The 23,502-nt window shown below is 41.2% G+C and overlaps 2 protein-coding genes across 5 annotated transcripts; one reads left to right on the top strand and one right to left on the bottom strand.

Annotated features, from left to right (window-relative positions):
* Positions 1-4,008: 4,008 nt before the first annotated feature.
* Positions 4,009-8,122, bottom strand: LOC117763322 (aldo-keto reductase family 1 member D1-like). The gene is made up of 9 exons (XM_034588338.1): positions 7,975-8,122; positions 7,606-7,773; positions 7,312-7,428; positions 6,720-6,797; positions 5,808-5,930; positions 5,381-5,490; positions 4,505-4,670; positions 4,292-4,374; positions 4,009-4,195 (listed from the first exon to the last, which is right to left on the bottom strand). Exons 1-9 carry the CDS (start codon positions 8,065-8,067, stop codon positions 4,153-4,155), a joined length of 981 nt encoding a protein of 326 aa, XP_034444229.1. The 5' UTR covers positions 8,068-8,122; the 3' UTR covers positions 4,009-4,152.
* Positions 8,123-8,845: 723 nt separating this feature from the next.
* Positions 8,846-20,706, top strand: LOC117763504 (transcription intermediary factor 1-alpha-like). 4 transcript variants are annotated; one of them, XM_034588678.1, is made up of 20 exons: positions 8,856-9,468; positions 9,630-9,748; positions 10,011-10,158; positions 11,567-11,699; positions 11,922-12,038; positions 12,572-12,686; positions 12,897-13,043; positions 13,233-13,347; positions 14,520-14,896; positions 15,976-16,104; positions 16,192-16,297; positions 16,395-16,452; positions 16,599-16,731; positions 16,934-17,286; positions 17,531-17,666; positions 18,585-18,659; positions 19,105-19,260; positions 19,351-19,592; positions 19,779-19,807; positions 19,981-20,705. In XM_034588678.1, exons 1-18 carry the CDS (start codon positions 9,174-9,176, stop codon positions 19,570-19,572), a joined length of 2,934 nt encoding a protein of 977 aa, XP_034444569.1. In that variant the 5' UTR covers positions 8,856-9,173; the 3' UTR covers positions 19,573-19,592; positions 19,779-19,807; positions 19,981-20,705. The 4 variants fall into 4 exon arrangements, 3 of the variants coding, with proteins under 3 accessions (XP_034444569.1, XP_034444568.1, XP_034444570.1); XM_034588677.1 differs by having other exon boundaries at positions 8,857-9,468; positions 19,351-20,706; XM_034588679.1 differs by having other exon boundaries at positions 8,860-9,468; positions 15,976-16,024; positions 16,256-16,297; positions 19,351-20,705.
* Positions 20,707-23,502: the final 2,796 nt, after the last annotated feature.

Here is a 23,502-nt window from a genome sequence, read left to right on the forward strand (position 1 = left end):
ACACAAACATGTCGGATTCCTCTCTGCGAATAATCAAACCTGCATCCTGTAAACGTGAGTTTGATATTTGGCAGTAAAAATTGAATTTAAAATACACTTTAAAAAACATAGTGAAGTCATGCCTTCACTATCTTTTTCTCTCTCGGCCTGAAGCTTTATTTCATCTTGGTTAGATTATTGTATTTCATTGTATTCGGGGTTGAGCCAAAAGAGAAATCTCACACCTTGGTACAAAATGCAGCTGCTTGGCTCTTACTAGGCAAGTAGATGAGACCAAGTTAGTTCTTTTTTAGCGTCTCTTCATTGGTTACCAGTCAGTTTTAAGATTTTGCCTTTGAATCCCTTTTAAAGCACTTAATGCTTTAGCTCCCAGTTATATTGCCGACTTCCTGCTGGTATGAGCCATAGTGCAGCCTCAGATCCTCAGGCAGGGCTCTGTCACTTCCTGTTGTTTTCACTCCTGAAAGTCCGGACCATGGTTCATATCTTTGTTTTTGTCAGTTTATGTTTCACATTGCAATTTAGGCACGATAAAGAATTTTATGTGACATCCTCTCATCATCACCTTCGTGCGCTGTGTCTATCTATACTTGACATTTATTGTGTTTTAGAAGGTGTTTATCTGACTTTTTTTTATAAAGTGCACAGACAAAATGTCTCCCTCTGTTCGAATAGAGATAATGATCATTTCTTTCTTTAACACCTTTTATTTTGGTTTGGACTAAACTGATGAGTCCGAAGGCCCGGACCAAACTAGGTATGTGTGAAAACACCCTTCAACCCTAAAGGTTACCAAGCTATTCCAGTCAGATGTTTCCTTAAAGTCTGTTGCATGTGCCCTGAGAGGAAATGTTCTAAGCTGACAATAATCTATTTATACAAACTGTTTTCACACCAGGTAAAATAGAAATCCTTACAGCTGGTATTATTCAGTTTTTAGTTGCAGCAGAAGTCCAACATCCAGAGTCAGAGTCACACTTGCAAACATCCACAAGTGGGGAAAAAAGACAAAATAGGAGGAAAAAAAGAAGGGAGCTCATTAACGAACTGTATTTCTTCCTTCTGTCTGCAGTGCCCCGCTGCTCTCTGACTGTACAACCACAGGTCACTGCTCAGATTGTACTCTGTTTATTCTGAAGGGCCCATTCTGTCTCTTCCCATCAGAATCAAATGTGTTTGTTAATTTAGAAGTGTGGAGCATCTGATTTAAAATCTCCTGACATGAGAAGTAAAACTTTTAGTCCACAACAGTTCAGACGGTGTGGAGGCTCACTCATGGGGCTTGTTAATGATTATTATTAAACCAGTTGGATTCAAAAGATTGCTTACATTAAATTACATCAGGGAACTTGATGATTTTATTCTTCAAAGTTTGCTATGGGGGAGCTGGACCAAGACGTGAAGGGGCTAAGAAAATAGTTATTTTCAGAGTTACTTTAAAAGGAAGTTCTCTTTTTCCTTATAAAAGCACATATTGCAGACAGAACATTCGATACAGATTTTGTTTTTAATTGTAGTAATGTTTCAGGAAAAAATCAATTTCCAAAGTGCAGCCACAATGACAACTGTGCTCACACGCTTTTAAAAATAACAGTTTTTCGTCAAAAGTATACTTCTTTTGTAACAAGAAAACTTTCACCACTGACTATACGAGTGCACTGCGATGCTTTGGCTACAGTGTTACAGATTAAATGTCCATCACAACCTCAGATGTAAATGAAAAATATTCACAGCGCAGCCACAAGGAGAAGTGCATTACACAGGAGAAACTAGAATGGAGAGTGCACCTCCACCAAGGCCCAGCAGTCCCCTTATGACACCACATCTAAATTCACTAGATCCTGATTTATTTGGGGATCTGCACCAGGTTGCACACACTCATAAATACCAGTCCTCTAAATAAGCCAGACTTTTTTTTGAATAAAGATCCATGAACTATTCTCTGAGAAATTAATGAAAATGTTGAAAAACACCTCACAATGTTAAAGAAAGTGAAGCAAATTCCTGGATCTACATTTCTTCCCATACTGTATCCCTCCACCAAGTATTCTAGTAATGCGTCCAATAATTGTTGCGTAACCCTGCTTATATTCATTGAAACCAACTATGGCCCGAGGTGAAACGTGACCTTCTTGACAGAGCTAATAAAAGTGCTCCATAACAAAGCCGCCGTAACAAACTAGTCACATGTGTAACTTCATGGTGACTGCTCCACTTTCCTGTTGTGGTGGAAAATGTCTGCCTTTGACCGGCCCCCGGTGTTTGAAGTAGGTAAAAGGTGTGTACACAAAGATTACACAATATGTCAACACTGTGATGGCCAGTGTGTTGTCTGTGATCGGACCAAACTCGTATACCCTCTCTGGCCAAACAAGACACACAGAGTTCAGAGTAATTCATATCAAAGTCTGACAGACGGTTTGCTGCCGTGTTCTCAGGCAGCACAGATGTAATGTTACAGCTCCAGAATACACAATGAAGAATTATCATTATAACTAAATAAGAAAGTTCAGCCAATATTGTATTGTGTTTTAATCATTGAAATGTAGTAGTGAACATGAAGTATTTTCTTACATGTGTTTCATTCCAAAAAGAGTATTGCAAGTAAAATTTTTTACAGGTAATGTCAATAAGCAAATCTCAAGCCATCAAAGTACTGAAGCCATAAAATACTTAATAATTATTGAAATGACTGGACTGATTTATTTCGTATACATACAAGCCATAGACTGTTTAGAAAAATAGACAATATGACTGCCCCTAAAAGTGAAGGCGTTGTGTCTCGATCGCCACCTGGTGGCTGGCTGCAAGGTTGGTTTCAATCAGTTATGAAATGCTACAGAAACTGTGTGAAAGGTAATGATTGACAGCTGAGACTGACTCCTGATTGGTTGAGCTTGTCTACCGAAAGGGATAATCTACCGCAGCTCCACCCCCCCACTGCACAGACTCTGGCTCCAGATGCACAAGATGGCGCTGTTCTGGGATATCGTAGTTTAACTTTTGGATAGGAGGAGGAAGTGGAGATGCGTCGTCCATTTTTATTTACAGTCTTGATTTTTGGTTAATTTGATTGTGGCAGTGGCTCAGGAGACAGAGTGGGTTGATCACTCAACAGAAAGTGGGCAGTTCGATCCCCATTTTTCTCCTTGGGCAAGGTACTGAAACCCAAATTGTCTTGTGCTGCACATAGATGCACTGAATGAGGAGGGTGGCAAAACTGTACTGTAAAGTGCTTGGAGTGGTCATCAAGACTATAAATGCAGACTTAATTATTTATTTGATGCTATACAAATGGGGTGAAATGTAATAATTGAGACTTACTTGTGATTGGTTCGAGCACATGTAGCAAAGTCTCCTCAGAAGCTCCAGAAGGGGGCCGAATCATGTCAAAGATGATTGACCTCACCTCCAAGCAGCATATTTGCCCATTGAATTAGTTAAAGTGAGAGTTGTTCTTTTTTAAATCTTTACTTTATATATTTGCGTAAACAACCTGTTCGGCCTCCGGCTCCTCTCTCTAATATATCCATGTAATATAACACAGCGGATGTGCATTAACATATAGGTGTACAGGTGATAAATATGCTTCATACATAAAGGGATCTGTAGACCAGGGATGGCACACAATGTGAAAACAAAGGTTGTCCATGTTGTGTTTTTAATACAAATCAACACTACAAGCAGCACAGAGGGGATCAGACACTGTAAAGTGGATGTTAACAGTTATAATTTGCCTGTTTCAGCAAACCAGAGAAGCAGCAATGTTCATGTGTTCCTGCACTTATTCTATATTTGAGCACATTCAATTAAAATGGTCTTAGTTTGAGATGAAACTTTATTTATAGCGCTGCTTCATCAGTACAATTCAAATCAGTTAAACTGACAATGAGCTCACTTTCAGTTTAACCCAAGTTTCTTATGAGGCTCATATCAAACTAATAGGCAACACATATACAGTCTGACATTTCACATGTATATTCCAGTAGAGAGTCTTCTCTTAATTTGTATTTTTTACTCTTGTCTTATTCATTCACTCTGAACGGTGCCCTCTAGTGTTCAGTATGAAAACATACCAGCGGAATCCTTCAACAGCAAAACACGCAGTCATTGTTTTTCTTGTAATTATTGGTGTAAAAAGTGAGAAAAACTTTAATATTCGTCATGGAATGGGTACTCTGGATGGTCGCTCCACCTGCGTCAACATAAAAAGCATTTCACTTTTATTGCATTACACAGCAGATAACAAGATATGACCCATTGGTTATGAATTAACCTAAAAACTACTTACATCAGCAGCTCCACAAAACGAATGTTTTTGTTCAGTGCTTCAATGGCTTTCATTTCGTCCTCCGTGAGTGAGAAATCAAATATCTGTATACCAAGAGAGGATTATTTAATGAGAATCATATATTTATAAATAAGTATATTTAAGAATCCTAGCAACTAACATTTTACTGTCTGTAACAAACCCACTGGTATGATTTTATATATATAAACTCACCTGGAAGTTGTGTTCGATCCTCTCTGGACTGAAGCTCTTGGGGATCACCACCACTCCTCTCTGGACATTGAAGCGCAGAGCCACCTGAGCAGTACTCTTCTTGTACTTTGTGCCAATGGAGACAAGCAGCTCGTCCTCCAGCAGAGGGGGACATTCCACATTCACCCTGAACCAGAGACAGGAAAATACCAATGACGCCAGGTTTTTATTCTCAGCATCTCTAATGTGTTGATGGTTTATGATAATGTTGTCATTTCACACAAAGGCTGATAAGTTCGTAACTAAGGGGGATCAGACCTTTGCCATCAGGACCTCGAGGCTCTTGAGATTAGACTTGCCAGCACTTTGCCTGTTTTCATATTATTGCTCAAAACATATTTTATAGGGTTGACTTTTAATGCCTGATTTTAATTTGAACTTTTATGTTATCTTTCCTATTTAGAGATCTGTCTTGTTTTGTTGTGTTGATTTATTCAAGCCCTTAGTAACATTGTTTAGATTTTATTGTTATATATTCATCATAAATTGCAAATGGGATTGTTGCTGTTTGTATTTATATTTGGACTTTGATAAGTGATGATCTCCTCTGCAAATCAATTGTTGGTTTCTTCAATGACAACAGTTGTGTTAGGATTTTCTCTCTTCAATGTTGTCATTGAACACTAATTCAATCACTAACGTTTCCCCTTCCATTGTCTTTGTGTAAGAGAGAAGTGACACACGATCAGGTGTCACATGTTTGTCTAAAAACACAGTTTCAGAGGTTTTTTTAATTCCTGGAGGAACAAAACATTAGAAAAATAACAGCTGTCAGCAGCTCAGTCTAAAAGGATCATCCTGGTAGTGGAAGGGTGAAGCCAGCAGTACAGTACATACCAGGAGGCATCTCTGGAGGAGCCGATTGGGCAGTAACCAACAATCACAATGTCCTTCTGACGACAGAACTCCAGGAGCTTTGGCTGTGTGAAATATGGATGACACTCGACCTACAGGTAAGCAAGAAGAACATACATCATTTCAAAGGATAACGGCTCTAAAGGGTCAAACATTACATTAGCACTGTTACCAGGCAAAAAATAAAATGGAGTGGAAATGAAAAGATCCACAGCTTTTTAAACAATTTAGAAAGGAAAATGTATTTTAACATTGCCTCTGACTGTTTTGTGCAATGAAGGAGCATCATCTGTCTGTGGAGTATTAAATCTCCAGGACATAAATCTCTCGCAGGCCGTAAATCCTACCTTACTAAACACAAACTTATGTCTGATGTGAGTGGGAGTGTAACAGACAGGAGGGGGCTCACCTGGTTGGATACAGGTTTGTGTTTGAGGCCAGGTTTACTCAGCAGCAGCTCCAGTTGTCTGCGGTTGAAGTTGGAGACTCCCAGAGACTTGACCAGTCCTGCGTCTTTACAAGCCTCTAAAGCCTGGTGAGAATAATAAATTCAAATCTCTGTCTACAGATTTAACGACACTGTGTAGGGTAAAAAATAAATAAATAAATAAATAAAACTCTTTGACTGGGTTCTGATGCTGAAGCACAAAATCCCAGGCATCAGCGTGCTGCGTGCAAATTCAAAGGAACATCACATGACACTTTCAATGTGGTTTGACATTATTCCTAATTTTATTGTTATTATTTTCAGATTTTTGTATTATCAGACACATGATCCACAGTACAAACCACTAAAATTCACAGAAAAATCTAACAGTTAAAAAAAGGCTGTTGAATAATATGGAACACACCCTGAGGGATCAAATGAAGTTTAACTGGCCTGACAGTTTATTACCTCTAGTTGAATCTAATGGAATCAAATGCAGGATCAATGCAATTAATCATTAAAGCAGTTGCCACGTTATTGTAGCATTGATTATTTACTATTATTATTTTTATTATCTACTTTGAATTCCTTGTTTATATATGTATTTATATATTTTTCATCCTATTTCCCTGTGTATTCTTTGACTCAGCTTTCACTGTTCATTCCATATATTTTCCATTATTTATAGTCTTTATTCGTGCTGTGTTCGGCATCTACAGCCTTGCTCCACAACAAATTCCATTGTACTTGTAAGGTGACCTTAAAGATCTCTTGAATCTCACAAATGTGTCAAGAAATTTGCCAACATGTCAAGAAAATATAATTTCTAAACATTTATGGTTAGGTGAGATGAGCAATATCATTAAATAGCAGGATCATTCATTGTGAACTCACCTCCCATGTCGCGCAGAGGTCTGTGTGGTGGTAGATGTATTTTCCATCCTTGTCTTTTGGATAAAACTCATTTCCAGGCTAGAATTCAAGCACAATAAATTCTTGTTAATTTAATATAAAGGTTCCTGAGGAACTGCGTTGACCTGATCTGGTCGTGATCAGTGCAAAGGAGTAATAGACTACAACTTGAATATTTCTGTTGATTTTACTACTCATAGAAATATTATACTGTGAACAAAACAACCTGAAACAACCTGTTCCGGTCACTGGCTCCAATGACGTTTTAATAAAGTTGCCTTTACATCTTATTGTACAATAATAAATGTTAGATTATATATGATCATTCAGATGTTTCATCAAATTTGTATTGACATCCTCTGTAGTTCTCTTCCTTGTTTTAATTCAAATAGATTTCAGTCAGCAAAACTGAAGTATCTTCGATTTTTACATAATCCTGTTCGAGAAAGGAAAATTATAAGAACAACTTTTCAAGTTAACACAACCTTTGAGTGTTTGCAAGGAAACTTTCAGACTGAACCGTTCGGCTGATAAGATAAGTTCCATTCACAGTGTATGTGTATTATGTAGAAACCTTGAAAGCCATAGGAAGCTCAACAATGTAGAGATCCACATAGTCTAACTTCAAGGCTTTCAGCGTCCTCTCCAAGGCCGGTCTCACCAACTCTGGTGGATGGAAGGTATTCCAGAGCTGAGGAAGACAATACACATTAACTGCAGCATAGCACACAACTCTGCTGTGCTCGGTTACCTGGTTCAAAGTCCTTAGGCTCCGTAGCATTGTGAAATCTTACATGAAATAAAAAAAATGCTCAAATCCGACTCAGACAAATGAGACACCTGTCTGACACCTGTCAGAACTTATTACCTTCCCACAGTAAAAGATGTCCTCTCTTTTAACGGTACCATCGGCAATCTTCTCTCTTATGGCTTGACCCACTTCGTGCTCATTGTAATACACCAGTGCCCCATCAAAGTGCCTGTAACCCACATCTATGGCCAGCTTCACACACTCTAGTGCAGTGCCTTTGGCTGTCTGAAGGAAATCCACAGAAATTGTAAATATTATCTGACCTAGTTTGGATTGAGACATGCTGCAATTTGTGCATACAAGCATTCCTGTTCAAATGAAAATGTTAATGTTTGTCCAGCAATGAACACTGACACTACTTAATTGTTACAAGTTATTCAGGTGCTAAATCACATAAACATTATAAGCGTACGGTCTCCTTCTTACCGTTCGAGGGTCTCCATAGGTGCCCAGTCCGAGCAGAGGAATGCGGTTTCCATCACTGAGAGGGATACTGTGGTTCTCTGCAGCCAGATCCATTACAGATTAACTGAACAGCTCTCTGGCCTATTGATTAGATAATGTAGTTCATGACTATGTACTTTGAACCTTGAAGCTTATACTTACATGCACATAAGATAGTGATTTCTGACTGAGAGCTTTTGCAGACTCCAACCCAAAGAGTTTATATTTGTATTTTACATTATGACACATTTTATGGAGGATTGCAAGAGTAATGGAAATAGTAATAAAGCACAATAAAAATTCATGCATCTCTTTCCAATTTAATTCATTTATCTATCGAAAAATACTGGTCCAGGGAAAAATCATTACATTTTGGAGCTGATCACAATAGATGGCCTGATACAGAATTTTTATTTTCTACATCTCCCACAGAATTGATTCAATCTATGACAGTACAGGGGGTTCAAGTGCATGTGCTCAAGGGTCGCTCTCATGCAAAATAGATTCAGAGTGAGAGGTACACTGACTAAAGAGTGAAAGATAAGTTCTTGCGTGAGAGAGAGAGTACTGCATTGCATGCAACTTAAACTATGAAGTTTGACCGTCTGCATGGATGGTAAAAACCTTATGGACAATAGCATGATAGCATGATAGCACAAGCACACGAGTGGGCATGCACCAAATAGAGCTGCAGATAGCGCTGCACACAGCTATACAATGCAGCAATGGAGCAAAACGAACAATGAATGAAAAAATAAAGGACATAACCACAGTAACTGGGAGAGTAACAAACACAAACAGGAGCCGTGTAGTTTGTCTTCCTCCTCCCTCCTCCCTGTCAGCTCTCCTCCAATCAGAGGGCGCGCTCCTCTGAACACGCCCCTCCCGTGCCGCATCGGGCGCGTGCGGTGCAGTTTGAGCAAAATCTGCGGCGCGCGGGCGTGCGACAGCCTCACGCGGACGGATTGTTGTGTGTGCCTCTCGTGAGGAGAAGATCCTCGATGAAGGCGATTCTCAGATAAGAAGCTCGATTACTGACCGCGCTGTGTTTGGAAACTGGCTCAGAGCGAAGAGGAGGAAGAGGAGGAGGAAGAAGAGGAAGAGACGCTCTCCTCGCGGGGATGGGAGGGAAATGATCCTCACCTGTGTGGGTTATTGTTTCACACACCGAGAGGAGCAGGATGGAGGTGCAGCAGAGGGGTGGACGCGGGGACAGAGACGGACAGTCCGGGGACGCTCCTGTCATCGCCGTGGGGAACGAGGCGGAGAGCGTGCCGGTGCACGAGGAGAAGTCCGCCGCGGTCGGTCCCAACCACCTGGACACGTGCCCCTCCTGCCGCCTGAACTTCCACAGCCGCGAGCCCAAACTTCTGCCGTGTCTCCACTCCTTCTGCAGGAGGTGTTTGCCCGCGCCCTCCCGGAGTCTGTCCCTGACGGAGCTGCCCAGCTCCCTGGCTGACAGCGCCACCAAGCCACGTGAGTCCCTTTGTTTACAAACATCTGCATGTCAGTGGACATCGAAGTCCAAAAAATGAAGTAAAATCTTCCTTTTAGATATCTGCTGTCATGTGTCAACACTGTTTTCTTAAAGCACATGCGTCCATTTTATTCCCTCACGTGTTGCTGTTTGGTTCCAGTGAACGTGATCCGCTGTCCGGTGTGCAGGCAGGAGTGCATGGAGGTGGATGTGGTGGAAAACGTGTTTGTGAAGGACTCGGCTGAGGCTCCCAGCAGCACCGTGGAGAGGAGCACCCAGGTCAGTGGCAGGGTGGAGGGTGGAGGGTGGCCCTGTTGCTTAGTTTCCTTTTAGGATGTTATTGACTGTCATGCTCCTACAAGATGAGCGAGGTCAGCTTGTTCCCACAGTGTTTGACCAGAGGAAATGTTGACAGCAGACTCGTGCCCAGGTTACATCCACATGACAGGAGGAGTACACATTCATTCTTGCAGATATAATTGATCAAACAATAGGTACAAATGGTTCCATCTCCTGTCACCTGCCTGTCATCTCTCCGTAGCTCTGCATGACCTGCGAGGACAACACCGAAGCTGCCGGGTTTTGCGTGGACTGTGTTGAGTACCTCTGTGGCACGTGTGTGGAAGCCCACCAGAGGGTCAAATTCACCAAGGACCACACCATCAGGCAGAAGGCAGAGGTATCACGAGGTATTCTAACAAGTGCTCTCATCTCTCTTGGAATACGTGATGGAAATCTGAAAATACAAGAGGCTGGAACACCAAATTTGTCTTTGTGTATTTTAATAGGGGCTTTCTGCAGAAAGGATCAACAGAGAGTCACAGGGATCTCAGAGTGTTGATGGAGAACAGTCAAATGCAAGGATCTTATATAGGAGAACTAAGGCTGTTTGTCTGAGCCAGTTCAGACCGGTTCTGTAGGCCCAGTTTGAGACAGGAATCAAAACACAGAAAACTGATTTACGTATGTTTCCTTTGAAGATAAAGCAGACATAAATTCAGTTCTTTGGAGAGTAAATACGTGATAAAAAGGTCTTAAAGTGTTCAGGTCACACACAGTTCAGATCATAAACAGTTCAGGTCATAAAAGTATTTAGACAGGTCATAAAAGTATTTAGACAGGTGTGCAAAAACTTACTTTTCAACTACAGGTTTCAACCACACTTAGTTATTTTTCCACTACAGATACTTGGTGTTTCTATGTCAAAGAGCTATTATGTGCTGTAGATGTCTCTGGGTTTAGTTTAGATCATTTTAATCAAATGCATTTGGCTTTACAACAATCTTTTACATTGATACACTGTCAGTTTTCTGAGAGCCCCCTTAAATTCTATGTTTGGCTGTGTACAGGAGACTGCCATGACACCATGGTGAGAAACAACGTGACGAGGCCCCACACCTCCTGCTTTCTGCCAAAAGCTTTAAAATGTAAACGTTGGGTTACTTTAGTTTACTACTGGGGGGGTTCCTTTTACCAGGGGTCCCCAAAGTCACGTGACACGTCCCTGCTCATAACTTCAGTTGTTATTATTTTAAATAAACTCTAATCTCAACTACCAATCAAAAAAGTAAAAGTAAAATAATGCCCCCTTGTAGTATCTTTATGCCACAAAAGTTTTTTCATTCATCTTACTCAGCTGAAATGTGTTTTTGTGTTAGTGTGAGCTAACACAAAAAGCACGTAATTAAGTGAGGGAGAATTAAATCAAAAGTAATTCAAAACATTGTAATATGTTGTTTGAAAAGAAGCACCAATGATTTGTTAATAGCTTCAAATATTATTGGCCCAAATATTATTGGCCCAAATGTTACTGGCGAGTGACCCGCATGATTATTTATATATTTTCTATACCCATAAATACATCTGATTCCCTTACAATTGCAAAGTGTACAGTATATCTTGAAATGCTGAACTCAAGCATAACCTTACTATGTTCCATTTAGGTCCTTGTCATTACATTACATTATGTAACTATCGGGTATTACCAAAAACTGTTGCTTTTTCAAACCAGTGTATAGTCCAAGCCCAAGTGCCCAGGCAGTGGAAGAAACAGACATCAGCTTGTTTTTAAATAAAGAGCCTTGTGTTGTTTCCCAGAGGTCCATGGAGTGTCGACACAGAGGCCGATGTTCTGTGACGTCCACAAACAAGAGCCGCTGAAGCTGTTCTGTGAGACCTGTGACCAGCTGACCTGTCGTGACTGCCAGCTCGTCAAGCACAAGGACCACAAGTACAGTCACAATATAATCAAATCTCATGTTTACACACAGGCGGAGCACAATGTGATGATCATAAATACATCTGAAATTTGATTTTGCATAAACTATTCTTAAGTTCATACCATTATCATGACATTGATTTTTAATGAGAGAAATTGATTAATTATAGTATCAGAGCACACTATTAATATCATGTATAATAATACTTATATTCATTATGTTTTATGCTTAAGTTACCAGTTCCTTGAAGATGCTTATAAAAACCACAAACAGCACATGGAGAGTATGACCCATCAGCTGCAGGAGAAAAGGAAACTGATTGAAGACGTGTCGAACTCCATTAACAATGGGTATGTATCTCCACATACCTCAGGATTACGTAAACAAAACTGAAGACGCTCATCATTTAGAGAACTGCTTGAAAGATGCATTTTGTTCTGTAGCTTGACCCCATGAATGAAGCTGCCACAGACAGCGGCTGCTTGATTGACAGCTGGTATTGACAGACTTGAGTCTCTGGCAGGTGCCACAAACAGAAGTGGCAAAACTAGCCAATTTAGGCCTTTTAAATTTCTAAAGGAAACCCTGAAGCTTCAGATAACGTTCCATAAACAGCGAAAAGAAAGTGGCAGCCACTATATATGTCTCTGGCAGCTGCCACAAGCAGATGTAGCTGCCACAGCAACTTGATTGACAGCTTCCGGAGAGATTGACAACTAGCTGCGGCAGCTGCCACAAGCGCTGGAGGGTAGTTAGCCACTGCCACAATTTGAGCCAGCCCCAGCTGAATGAAGAAGAACAGCTGGTAATTTATTGTGATGTTGAGGGTTTAGGGATTAATGCTGCATATTATTTGTGATCAGTTGTGATGTATGTTTTGCAGACTTCTTCAGGTTGATCAGAATCGTTCATCTGTTCATGATGAAATAAAGAAGTCCATCTGCAGTTTGATTCTCGAGATAAACAAAAAGGGAAAGATGCTAATGAATCAACTCGAGGTACGATAAAAGCTTTTTATTGTCTAATACATCGTAGATATAACAGAACAGTGTAATCTGTCAGTTTTAGACCTGTAGCTTTCTCTGCTGTTGTTTCCAGAGGAGCATTACTTGCTCTCTAGCTCAGTTGACTGTCTTACCCCGAGGCCCAGAGCACATCCCCTCAAGCTGTTTGAACACTGCACATATTCATTAATTCATGTTTTCCAGGCTGTAACAAAGGATCATGAGAGCGGCTTGCGGAAACAACAAGAGGACATTGGCTATCTGTCCCGACACTTGGATCATGTCATCGACTTCACCAAATGGGCCACAGTCAAGAATGGGGGCACGGCCCTTCTGTACTGTAAACGTCTGGTAACGGCTGCCTGATCATTTCTCCAGCCAGCAGCATCTCATCTTGTTTTCCCCAAAGTGAAACTCAGCTCAGCTCTGAGAGTCTGTTCGGAGTCTATCTTTGCATGCGGAGAAAAGGGAACATATGCCTTTCGTAACACACAAGTGTCCTACTCTAAAAAATTATTAATAACTTCCCTTCTGTCACAGATTCTGTTTCAGATTGGAAACCTCCTGCGGGCAAAATGCAGTACCTCATTTATTCCACAGAGCACTGTGCGTTTCCAATGCCGATCCTCCTACTGGGCCTCAAATATGGATCTGGGTAAGATTGCAGATGTATATAATATGAATGATATGATATGTTGGTATGTGAATATATGTTTTAAAAGTTTGTGATTCCTCAACCACATTTACTATTTCTGAACAGTTTTAAGAATAGTCTATATCTTTCTTCTGATTGTCTGTTGAAAGTCTCTTTTTTATTCAACTGTCATAGTCAATTAAATGGACAACTGAAGATTACATTTGCTTTGTATCTGGAGGATAGACTATACAAAAATGGACTTTGGGTCTGGAAAGTGAAGCCAATGCACAAGTGGCTGAAGCCAGTATTCCCTCAAATGACCAGCAGAGGGCGGCTCCATGGTGCAGGAGTTAGTGGTCTCAGTAACTTGTTTCAAGTCAGCATGATGTTCATTTTGTAAATTAAAGAGAAAATTGATGTGATTGATAGCTAGTACTGTTAAATGGGTTCAGGTCATAGGTGTAGGTGGGCATGCTGTGTCCTCAAACTCTCAGACAGTCCCTCCCCTCACTTCTCCAAATAAGTTTACTTCTGGTTAAAAAAAAGAGAAAACAAGATGGTGCCGTCAAACTGCCAACCTCGAGGCTTATAAACAGCAGCTCACAAACCAGTGGGTGATGCCACATGATCTAGAGACTGGAAAGTGGTTTTCCATCAGAAACCAGTCCCCTTTGTATTTCCCGAATGGAATAAGTCTAAATTATTTCCATCACTGCCACTTTTCTTCATGCAAAGTCTCACCACTTCCCACAGATTGTGGTTCTCTGTCGTCATTTGGATGAGGGACGCTGAATTGAAGAGAAAGCTCAGAAAGAATGTCAGACAATTACAGCAGCTGTAACTAATTTAAGTCTGACAATTGTGTCTGAAACGAGAGCTATATTATATGTATGTATATTTATATATATATACATATCTTTGCATGTTAAATACGCCACGTGAACACATCTTATTGGGTACACTTGAAAATCATTTTCATCAGAACAATTGATAACATGATTCATGGCTAAATAGATTAAAAACATATCATTATCCTTATTTTACTCCTCACTCAATACTACTCAAAAATGTCCTAAACTTTTTTTATGTTACTTTTCAAACCTTTACTTTCCCAGAGTTCTCTGGATGGGTTTTGTAGGTTCATCCCTACTTGTTATGCTTATCCAGTCTGTGTGTGTGTGTCCCCTCAGGCTCTTTAGTGATAGAGAGTGTACCAGGCCACCAGCTGGTTGGTTTTCAGGGCATCCCTCATCAGCAGTCCCACCCTGGGCAAGGCCCCTCAGGCTCGCCCCGCGGCTTTGCCCAGGGAGGTCCCCTCAACACCCTTGCTCAGCTCCAGATGCAGGTGGACAAGCTGAACCCGCAGGCCCACTGGCAGCCGCAGCCACCTCCTCCACCGTGGACGTGGTACCAGAGTGTACGTCTACAACGAACACTCCCAGGCACCCTGCAAGGAGGCTCTCCCTCCCACAGTATGCCACCTCCACCGGGCCGAAGGTTCATGGTGCCTCCTCCAAACCACAACAGCCCAACTGGCACCTTACTGAGCCCTGGGTTCACACCCCAGGTTGGTCTGCCTTTCCGTGCTTGTGTCCATTTGACAGACAAGCCCCATTAACAGGCACTGACAGCGGATTGCGATGTCCTGAATAGAGCTGACAGCCTTCACATCCCAGGCAATTTATGTCGTTCCTTGTCATGATGGATTTAAGTCTAGGATGGGCTTGTGACGTGAAATCATGATATAAAACTGCTCAATCTGCAGCAAAAAGGCAGCCAACATGTGTCGTGATGTGATGAAGGACAAACCAAAGTTTCCATGAGAGAGGAGTTGATAATATCTCATCATCCAAGTTGTTTAGTCTAGTTCACCGGGTGTTTTGGTTCCAACTCCGAACTATAGGCTCATTCACAGGACAATACTGGCTCGTGAAGTGCACACATAAGTTGTGTCATGCTGATGTGAACAAGCTGCTACAGCTGCATAATGAGAACTCAAGTGTTCTCTGTGGTGAAGAAATAAAGCAGCATTCCTGAATGTTTGCGTTTCCTTAAATAGTGATGAGTATTTTTCCAAAGGGTTCCAATGGTGCTGCAGTGGGTTTTGAAATTGTGATGAGGCTAGCATTATATTTCACTTAAAGTAATGTATTTAGAAATGACGTGTCAATATTTATACATCTCTGCTTTTGTTTTTGTAGGCTGTTATGTTATTATGTAATAGTGCAGCTCTAAGTGCAGATTAACTAAAATAACAAATTAGTGTTCATCTAACTTTATATCTAAACGTTTTAAATCTCTGCAAATTAATTTTCACACTGTTTTGAAATAACAAACAATAGGGACGTGGCATTTGCTGAGTCGTAGGTTACTCATAATTGTGCCCAAATTTCGCTTCCCTAAAAACACGCCCCTCCCTTTCAGGTGAACACCACCTTGTATAATGTTAACAATTATACCACCCCCAAAAAGATGAAGAAATGGAATAACCCCATAAGATCTGGATCCCTTCAATGAGCTGAAATTCCCTTTCCTACAAAATTATAAAGTAATACTTCTTTTAAAAGTAAAAAAAAAAGTTAATATCCAGTAATATAACTTGAGTCATTGAAGCATTTTCTCTGTCTCTCCCTCGTTCATCTGTAGCCTCTGAGGGGGGTGGAAAGCAGCTCCAACTACCAAGCCAAACCCATGGACCTATTTCCCCCCTCACCTTTGTACACCCATGGTGCACCACTGCCCATCAACAGCGGCGTGAGTTCATCTCAATCACGAGTAGGTGACAACCACGACTGACAAAACTGAATATTATTATGACATTATTTCTGCTGTGTACTAAATGACATGCCATGCTGTGTTTAGATTGAGCCCACATATCTGAACAGGACGAGCGATGCAGGTGGTCCAGTGTATGTGCTGAATCCAAACCATTCCCAGAACCTGCCACCGTCTTTGCCTCACAGAAATGGTATGTGTGTGTCAGACTCAGGTGTGGTGGCATGCAGACTGCATGTGTTATGGTTTAACAAATAGTAACAAGCAAACATATTTTCAATTCTCTCCAGTGCAAGGACAACAGATTTCCCCAGGGTACACTGCTGCATCCCAAGTGGAGAAACCAGGGTAAGGAGACACACACACAAAAGCCCAGATTCTCTCTTTCTTTGGATTTGAACACTCCTGCTTCAATATGACCCCCGTCTCTTTGTCTTATTGGCCTCTCCAGAGAATTTGGCTTAATTGTAAGTGGCTCTGACTTTGCTCCCAAGGACTGTTTCCTGGGAGACTCCAGAAACACATCAGGCGCGTGGAGCAGTGGGCTCAGCTGTCAGGAAAAGACGAAGGTCGTCACCAGGGCCCATCATTGTCATCAAAGATGAGCCAGAGGATGACAACAGCTATGTAAGTAGATATTCATATTGATACCCATACCGCATCCCTCCTTTAACTTTTGTGATAATCCGCTCAGTAGGTTTTGCTTAATCCGACCAATTAACAAACAAACACTGATGAAAACATAACCTCCTTGGCAGGGGTACACAGGAGCCTATTAATGACATGTTTGACGATTTTCAGAGATTGTTTCTGCTGTTTGTGGCTCCAGGTGCAGAACAACCAAAGAGCCAGCCTCCCTGACAGCACAGGTGAACACCCACAACTCAGTGCCCAGGGCGGAGGGAACAAGGCCACAGCTGTTCCTCAAAGCACAGAAGACAAACCCCACAGCCTCTCAAAGCCTCCGATCAGGCCGCTGGACCAGAGTAAGACTGACGTTCCACATCACGTCCGTTCGCCGGGAGGAGAAGAGCAGGAAGTCCACGATGAAGCACGACTGGAAGACTCTAATGACGTCTCGTGTGCTGTGTGTCAGAGAGGAGGGGAGCTGCTGTGCTGCGACAAGTGTCCCAAAGTTTTTCACCTCGCTTGCCATGTTCCGTCCCTCCTCAAATCTCCCAGGCAAGTTCGGCTGCAAGAAGTTTATCTACTGCTCGTCTCAGATGAAACACTCATAACTCATAAGTTAGTTTTTTATGCTTGTGTTTATTTCAGAATCAATGAATTGTGTTTGTCAAGTGAGAAAAGACCTTTCAGCTTGAGGCTGTTTTTGGCGACTTCATCTGACAGCAGCATTATTCACTTCACTAATGCGTGTCAGTTTTTAATGACTTTTATATTGAGTCCGTGGACTGTCTGCTTTCAGCGGGGGCTGGTTTTGCTCTTTCTGCCGTGACCTGTTGGTGCCTGAGATGGAGTACGACTGTGACAGCAAACCTGAGGCCAAAACACTGAAGACGGAGCCAGACTCTGAAGGTGGACTGCCCCCTGTGGACAAACGAGTCAGTACGTTTTTTAAATGATCACAGTCCATTCGATTACAATAAAGATTGTGGATTTTAATAAGAGAGTTAGAGTCACGCCACAAAAGTAAAAATTTAAGTTCGACATTTTCAAGTAAGTCAGACATGTCATGTAGGTTTGTAGTTTCCCCTTTCCCTCAAATATAGCTAAATTCTTGAATTTTGTCTATTCTTATCAATTTTTTGGGGCTTGTTTGCGTGTGTGAGCGTTTGCACTTGTTTCAGCAACCTCTTGCTTCATCACTGAATAGACTAATTTGAAATCTAACCTCACTCATTGGATAACCAGGCAAACCCAACTCTTCCTTGTATATTGGTCTGAATTTGAACATGAATTCAATCAGGCACAGGGAAGCCGCTGTAACTAACTGGAGCTAACCACAGTTAGCATGCTTCAATTTAAACAAACGCTCAAACATTTCTAAAGGGAATGAGATTGAGTTTGATGTTTTTAGTCTTTTCCATCAACTACTACAAGAATAACATTAAATGCTTATAGCACTGAAAATAATGTCAGGTTCACAAAATTTTAAGCATCTGAAAAATAAAGCTGTGTAATGCTGCTGCTGCTGTGTTTTGCTTTGGTTTGACTAAGAATCAGCATTGGGCCTGATCCAAAGCAGATTCATGGAACACTTAGCTTAAATAAAATAAGATAATCCTCCATTAGCCACACAACGGGTAAATGTGCAATGTTACAGCAGTAAGGGCAGTCAAAAATGTACATCAGTAAAGTGCTAAGTAACATTCAATATTTATAAATGGAAGGAAATATAAAAACTACTATATACAGTGTGAACTGAATATGACGCAATAGACTACAGATTAGACAGCTGTACGTGTTTTTCTGTGATTAGTTGACATATATGATCAGATGTCTTTTTTCTACCACTACAGAAGTGTGAGAGGCTGCTGCTGCGCTTGTTTTGCACTGACCCCAGTTCAAACTGTGGAGAGGCTGCCTCCCCCTCGGTGAGTCTGGAAGCATGCCTGACAGCAGTTTATGGCACTACAGGATTAGTGTCACATGGAGTTATTATAACTGTAATTCTAATGATGTGTAATGTGCAGTATTTACCAGTAAAGACAGAAAAAACTTTAATCACATAAAGATAGAGATTTGTTTTGCTGACATCGACAGAGCATGGACTATTTATTGCACTGAATGGATTAAAATGAACAATTATAGCCTATTAACTGTTCATTGCAATATTAAAAAAAACTTTGGCTCTGTTCATTGTAAACTTTAACAGAACAACATTGGGTACACACCCATAACCCTTTTTGCACAATGCTGACATGTAATAAACCTTATAAATACATATTCCCAGATATTAATCATTAATATAATCGTACTTCAACGTCTGCCCATAAAGTTTTATTCTTTTTTTTATCACTCCCTTTCTAAATACTGTAGGTATGTGCTAATAACAGGGTGACTATAAAGGGACCAATGAATCTGTCAACTGTGAAAGAACGACTGGGGGCTCAGCAGAGTGTGTGCTACCAAAGCAGTGCAGAGTTTATATCAGACGTCAGGCTCGTCATCGGGAATTGCAGAAACTTCAGTGAGGTACAGTGTTTGCGAAAAAAGCTACTTTTCTTCAGTATGTTATTCAAATCTTGACACCTGTGAATAAACATTTCTTCTTCTGGGTGTCAGGCTGTCACAGAGGGCAGGAGGCTGATGGAGCTGTTTGAAGAGCAGCTGACGATCATCTTTTCCGACCAAACCATCCCGGAAATCAAACTGGAGGTGATACCTGCCGCCCCACCAGACTCTCAAGTCTCATCTCCTCACAGCATTTCCCAGCCTGCAAAGCGCCAGCGCACATTTTCCCAGGATACGACAAACTGTCCCAGTGGAGAGGAGGGAGTCCTATAAGATAACAAATCGTCTCAAGGGTGTAATGTGTACAGTATTTGACAACACTGCCAGCACCAGCTAATATGTGGTGTATGAAAGTTCATTAAAACATTTATGACACTAATTGAAGCCACTAAATGATGAATTGTCTCAGAAAAGGATACAGGGCAGCACATTTTCTATATCCTGGACTTAACTGTGTTACAACTGTTGGATTAACACAGGGCTGGGACTTCTAGCTGCAAGTACATACAATACAAGCAGCACATAGAGGTACTTACAGGGTATAGCTGACCTTCTATTATCATACCCTACCTTATCATAAGCCATAAGTTATGACACTGAGCTAATCAATGGGGTAATCAGGTCGGATGTGTTTTTTTCCCTGGCCCTCTGGTCCAACACCCTGCGTATCGTTTACATCGTAGAATCGACCCTGAGAGGATGCTGCTGATGAAGCAAATGAGAGGAAGAGGCTGCGGTACACGGAGATGGTATCAGAGGCAGAACAACACATTTGGAAAGCTGCAGGGGTTTTATTGCAACCTCCACTGATAAGCCCTGTGCCAGGCCATAAAAGAAACTTTAGGGATCGCAGAACGCTGCAGCCAGGATCAGAGCAAAGACCCCAACTGGGGCCCAAGATGTTAGGGACACACACCCAGGTCTGATCAGCCTGTGGTGGGCCTGTCTTCGAAAAGAGGGCGTCTTGTGATTAAAGGCCGAAACACCCTATGACGCTAAGGTATACAACTGATGATATGTCCCTTAGGGGTATTTACCATCTTGTCCCATGTTGTTAAAAGTGGTCTGTGTGTAAATATAGCTGTGACCGGGAGGGAGGATGATGATTATTATGATCCGTGATGGTCACGGTTTATCTAATGTGGAATTAAATGTGTTACCTTTCACCCCCACCCCTCAGGCTAATAAAGCTACTGCATAAAGAGAATCAAAGCAGTGTGATAAAAGCACAGGCTGTTTAAGATGTTACATTATTATACAGTATTGGTCTGATTTTTTTTGTTTTTTTTCAATGGAGCAGAACTGCAAATTTAATGTTTTAAAAGTGAATGTTATGTGTAATTTATTTATTAATTTGTATTAAAAAGATTTTGTCATATTGATCCAATTTTATTTTGAAAAGCTAAACAGGCTGTTTACATTTGTCCAACTTATAAGCAAATATGAAACTTAAACAACAAATGTTCTGCACTAAAAAATTTCAAAAAAACGAGAGAAGAAGAATATAATATCTATGGAGTCCTACAAATGTTTTTCATATTTCATCAAAACAAGGCATTTACATCCTATTTCCTGGCATAATGTGCTACTTCCCCTCCACAATCATCCATTTCATGTGTTCAGTATATAGGTTTTAAACATGTTAGTTTATTCTATATATATTTTCCTCTGCACTCTCAACATAATGAGCTGTTATAATATCCACAGCCAGAGCATTCAGCTAACAGCATAAACTTGCATTAAAGTCAGCTCAGAGGTGTTTACAGTGGACATTAAAATATGTCATCCCAGGTAATGATTGATATTAAAATATCCCTCACCATATGACTGCATATTAATGGAGTCTATCAATGTCCCACTGACGCATTATTAACCTCATTGCGACTCCTTCCCCCTTTAACAAGTGTCTGTGGTTGTGTTTAGTAACAGTGAAGAAGGCCTGTGGGCCCCTCAGTCTGCCGGGCTCTGGTAGTGGCTCTGGGCTGATTGACACAGATGTGGCGAGACAAGCTTTGTTGAGCTTCAAAGGAAGTGTGCACCACAGCCCCCCCCCCCCCCCACCCCTCATAACAAGATTAACACTGTTTGAATGCGACCTTGGTCAGTCCAATTTCCTCCACCTATGAGCTCGGAGGGGTCAGGCCATGCTGCTGTTTCTTGTTAAAGCTTATATGTAGATTGGAGGTGAAGAAGAGGAAAGGGGACGTTGGCCTCAGACGTCCCCTGTGCTGTAACCAGCCCTTCTGGTTCGGGCCTGGCACTGACCTAGCTCTCATTTCGGGCATTCTTTGCTCCTTATATGGCCTTTAGGAGCCTGTATCTGCATTACACTGAGGCAAGGATAAGATTAGCGACTGGCCAGCAGTTGTTTGGTGACGGTTAGGAGGTTGCTGCATCCTGGACTGATAGAATCTCATTCATGCTGTTATAGTAACAGCGTTCTCTTGACTCTCTCTACTACTATTTTACTACTATTAACTCTCCACTACTATTTTCATTGATTTTCGTAATGATATTAACGTTGATTTGCAGAGAATCAGCTAAAGTCTTATAAGCCATCACAATAAAAAACATGTCTGCTGCTGTTGTTGTCGAGGTTATTGTATTGTATGTTTTTGACTGTGATGGATTACACCAATAAATTCTCAGCAGGCTCATTTTTACACCATAGTGGGAAGATTTCCAAATAGATTTATTAGGAAAAATTAAATCTGGGATACGTGTAATAAAAAAGAGAATTGTAATAAATCTAAATAAGGAAGATAATCACCATAGAATTCAGACCTTTACATTTCTGCAGTTCTGCTACTGTGTTATTGTGTCACATTCATGGAATAATGGAGACAAGTGGCTGCCTGGAAGTCACACAAACACCATTCCTACGCGTGTAATATACTTTTATGTAAATTTTCCAGCAAATCATGCAAAGCACTAGCGTTGTCGTTTAAAATATTCATCGTCTCTGTTGCCAGGTTCCTCTCATAGGACGTCTGTGGTGCGCTGAGGAGCAGAGAGAATGAGACGCAGCTCATCACACACTAGACTTTTATACAGCGCAGCCACCCATTTATAACTGCCATAGACTTGCGGGCTCCCCTGTATGCCTGTGGTGTCCCAATATCAAGTCCTTGGTGATGTTTCTAGACTGGCTAGACTGGTGGTGGAGACATATGGGTCTGATTAGACGATCATTTAACCTTCCTCTGTCACCATGCCCAGAAGTCAGGAGACTGATTGAATTTGCAGAGGGCCTTAGTTGGTACAAAATGTTTATAATACAGTCTAGCAATTATTTCTCCGCTCCTTGCCAATTCTGGTAGACGTGAAGCGTGGGTGTATGTGCATGTGTGGTTTGTTTATACCCAGCTCCTTTGCACAGTTCATTATCACCGTGGCTGACATCTGTGGCGCTGTTACAAAAGCTCTAATTCATTAACTTTGAGGGTAAATGCCCCACTTTTTATTTGGTGCAGCTGTAAAGTTTAATAACGACAGAGAAAAATGAGCTCAGTTGGAGGCCGAGAGCGACAAGTAATACAGCTGTGCAGATATCAGTGAGGATTAAATCTTAAGGATTAATGCAACAGCAAAGAGGCAGGTTCTGATTTCACTTATCATCGCCCTGAAGTCAAGTCAAGACAAGTCAGTTTTATTTATATAGCACATAAAATATCTCAGGAGCCAGAGTGCTTAACAATCCTGGCAAATAAAACAAGCATGGATAAGAGATAAGATATACAATGTTGTAAATATTGTATAAATATTTGAAGAAAGGAAAAACAAGATAAGTGAACACAGCATTCACAGAATCATAAGAATGACTTAAGGATGGAGTGACTCAAAAGAGACACTTAAATTAGATTTAAAATTATCGACAGTTGGACAAGACCTGATGCAGAGAGGGAGACTGTTCCAGAGTTCTTGGTGCAGCAACAGAGAAAGCCTGATTTTAGTTACCTTTAAGGTGCAACAAACCCAAAATCTAGCCTTAATAACCTTATTTGCTGACACGGCACTGAGTATTTTACCCCCTCTCTCTTTCTTTCCCCCCCCCCCACACTAACTGAGATATCAGTATTACAGTCTGGACATAGCCACAACAGATTTTTTAAATACCTGAAAACCAGCTCCAGATGTTACTGAGTAATCAGTACAATCATTAATCACAGACTGAAAAACTCGACTCTGCTCAGGATGGGGAGA

The sequence above is a fragment of the Hippoglossus hippoglossus genome, chromosome 6 (assembly GCF_009819705.1).
Source record: "Hippoglossus hippoglossus isolate fHipHip1 chromosome 6, fHipHip1.pri, whole genome shotgun sequence".
NCBI classification, from domain to species: Eukaryota; Metazoa; Chordata; class Actinopteri; order Pleuronectiformes; family Pleuronectidae; genus Hippoglossus; species Hippoglossus hippoglossus.

Coding starts and splice junctions, on each gene's coding strand:
- LOC117763322 (XM_034588338.1), bottom strand. CDS start 8,067: ATGGATCTGGCTGCAGAGAACCACAGTATCCCTCTCAGTGATGGAAAC. Junction 4,375..4,504: donor GGATCGAACACAACTTCCAG/GTGAGTTTATAT, acceptor CTTGGTATACAG/ATATTTGATTTCTCACTCAC. Junction 4,196..4,291: donor CGTTTTGTGGAGCTGCTGAT/GTAAGTAGTTTT, acceptor ATGTTGACGCAG/GTGGAGCGACCATCCAGAGT.
- LOC117763504 (XM_034588678.1), top strand. CDS start 9,174: ATGGAGGTGCAGCAGAGGGGTGGACGCGGGGACAGAGACGGACAGTCC. Junction 9,749..10,010: donor CCGTGGAGAGGAGCACCCAG/GTCAGTGGCAGG, acceptor ATCTCTCCGTAG/CTCTGCATGACCTGCGAGGA. Junction 11,700..11,921: donor GTCAAGCACAAGGACCACAA/GTACAGTCACAA, acceptor TTTATGCTTAAG/TTACCAGTTCCTTGAAGATG.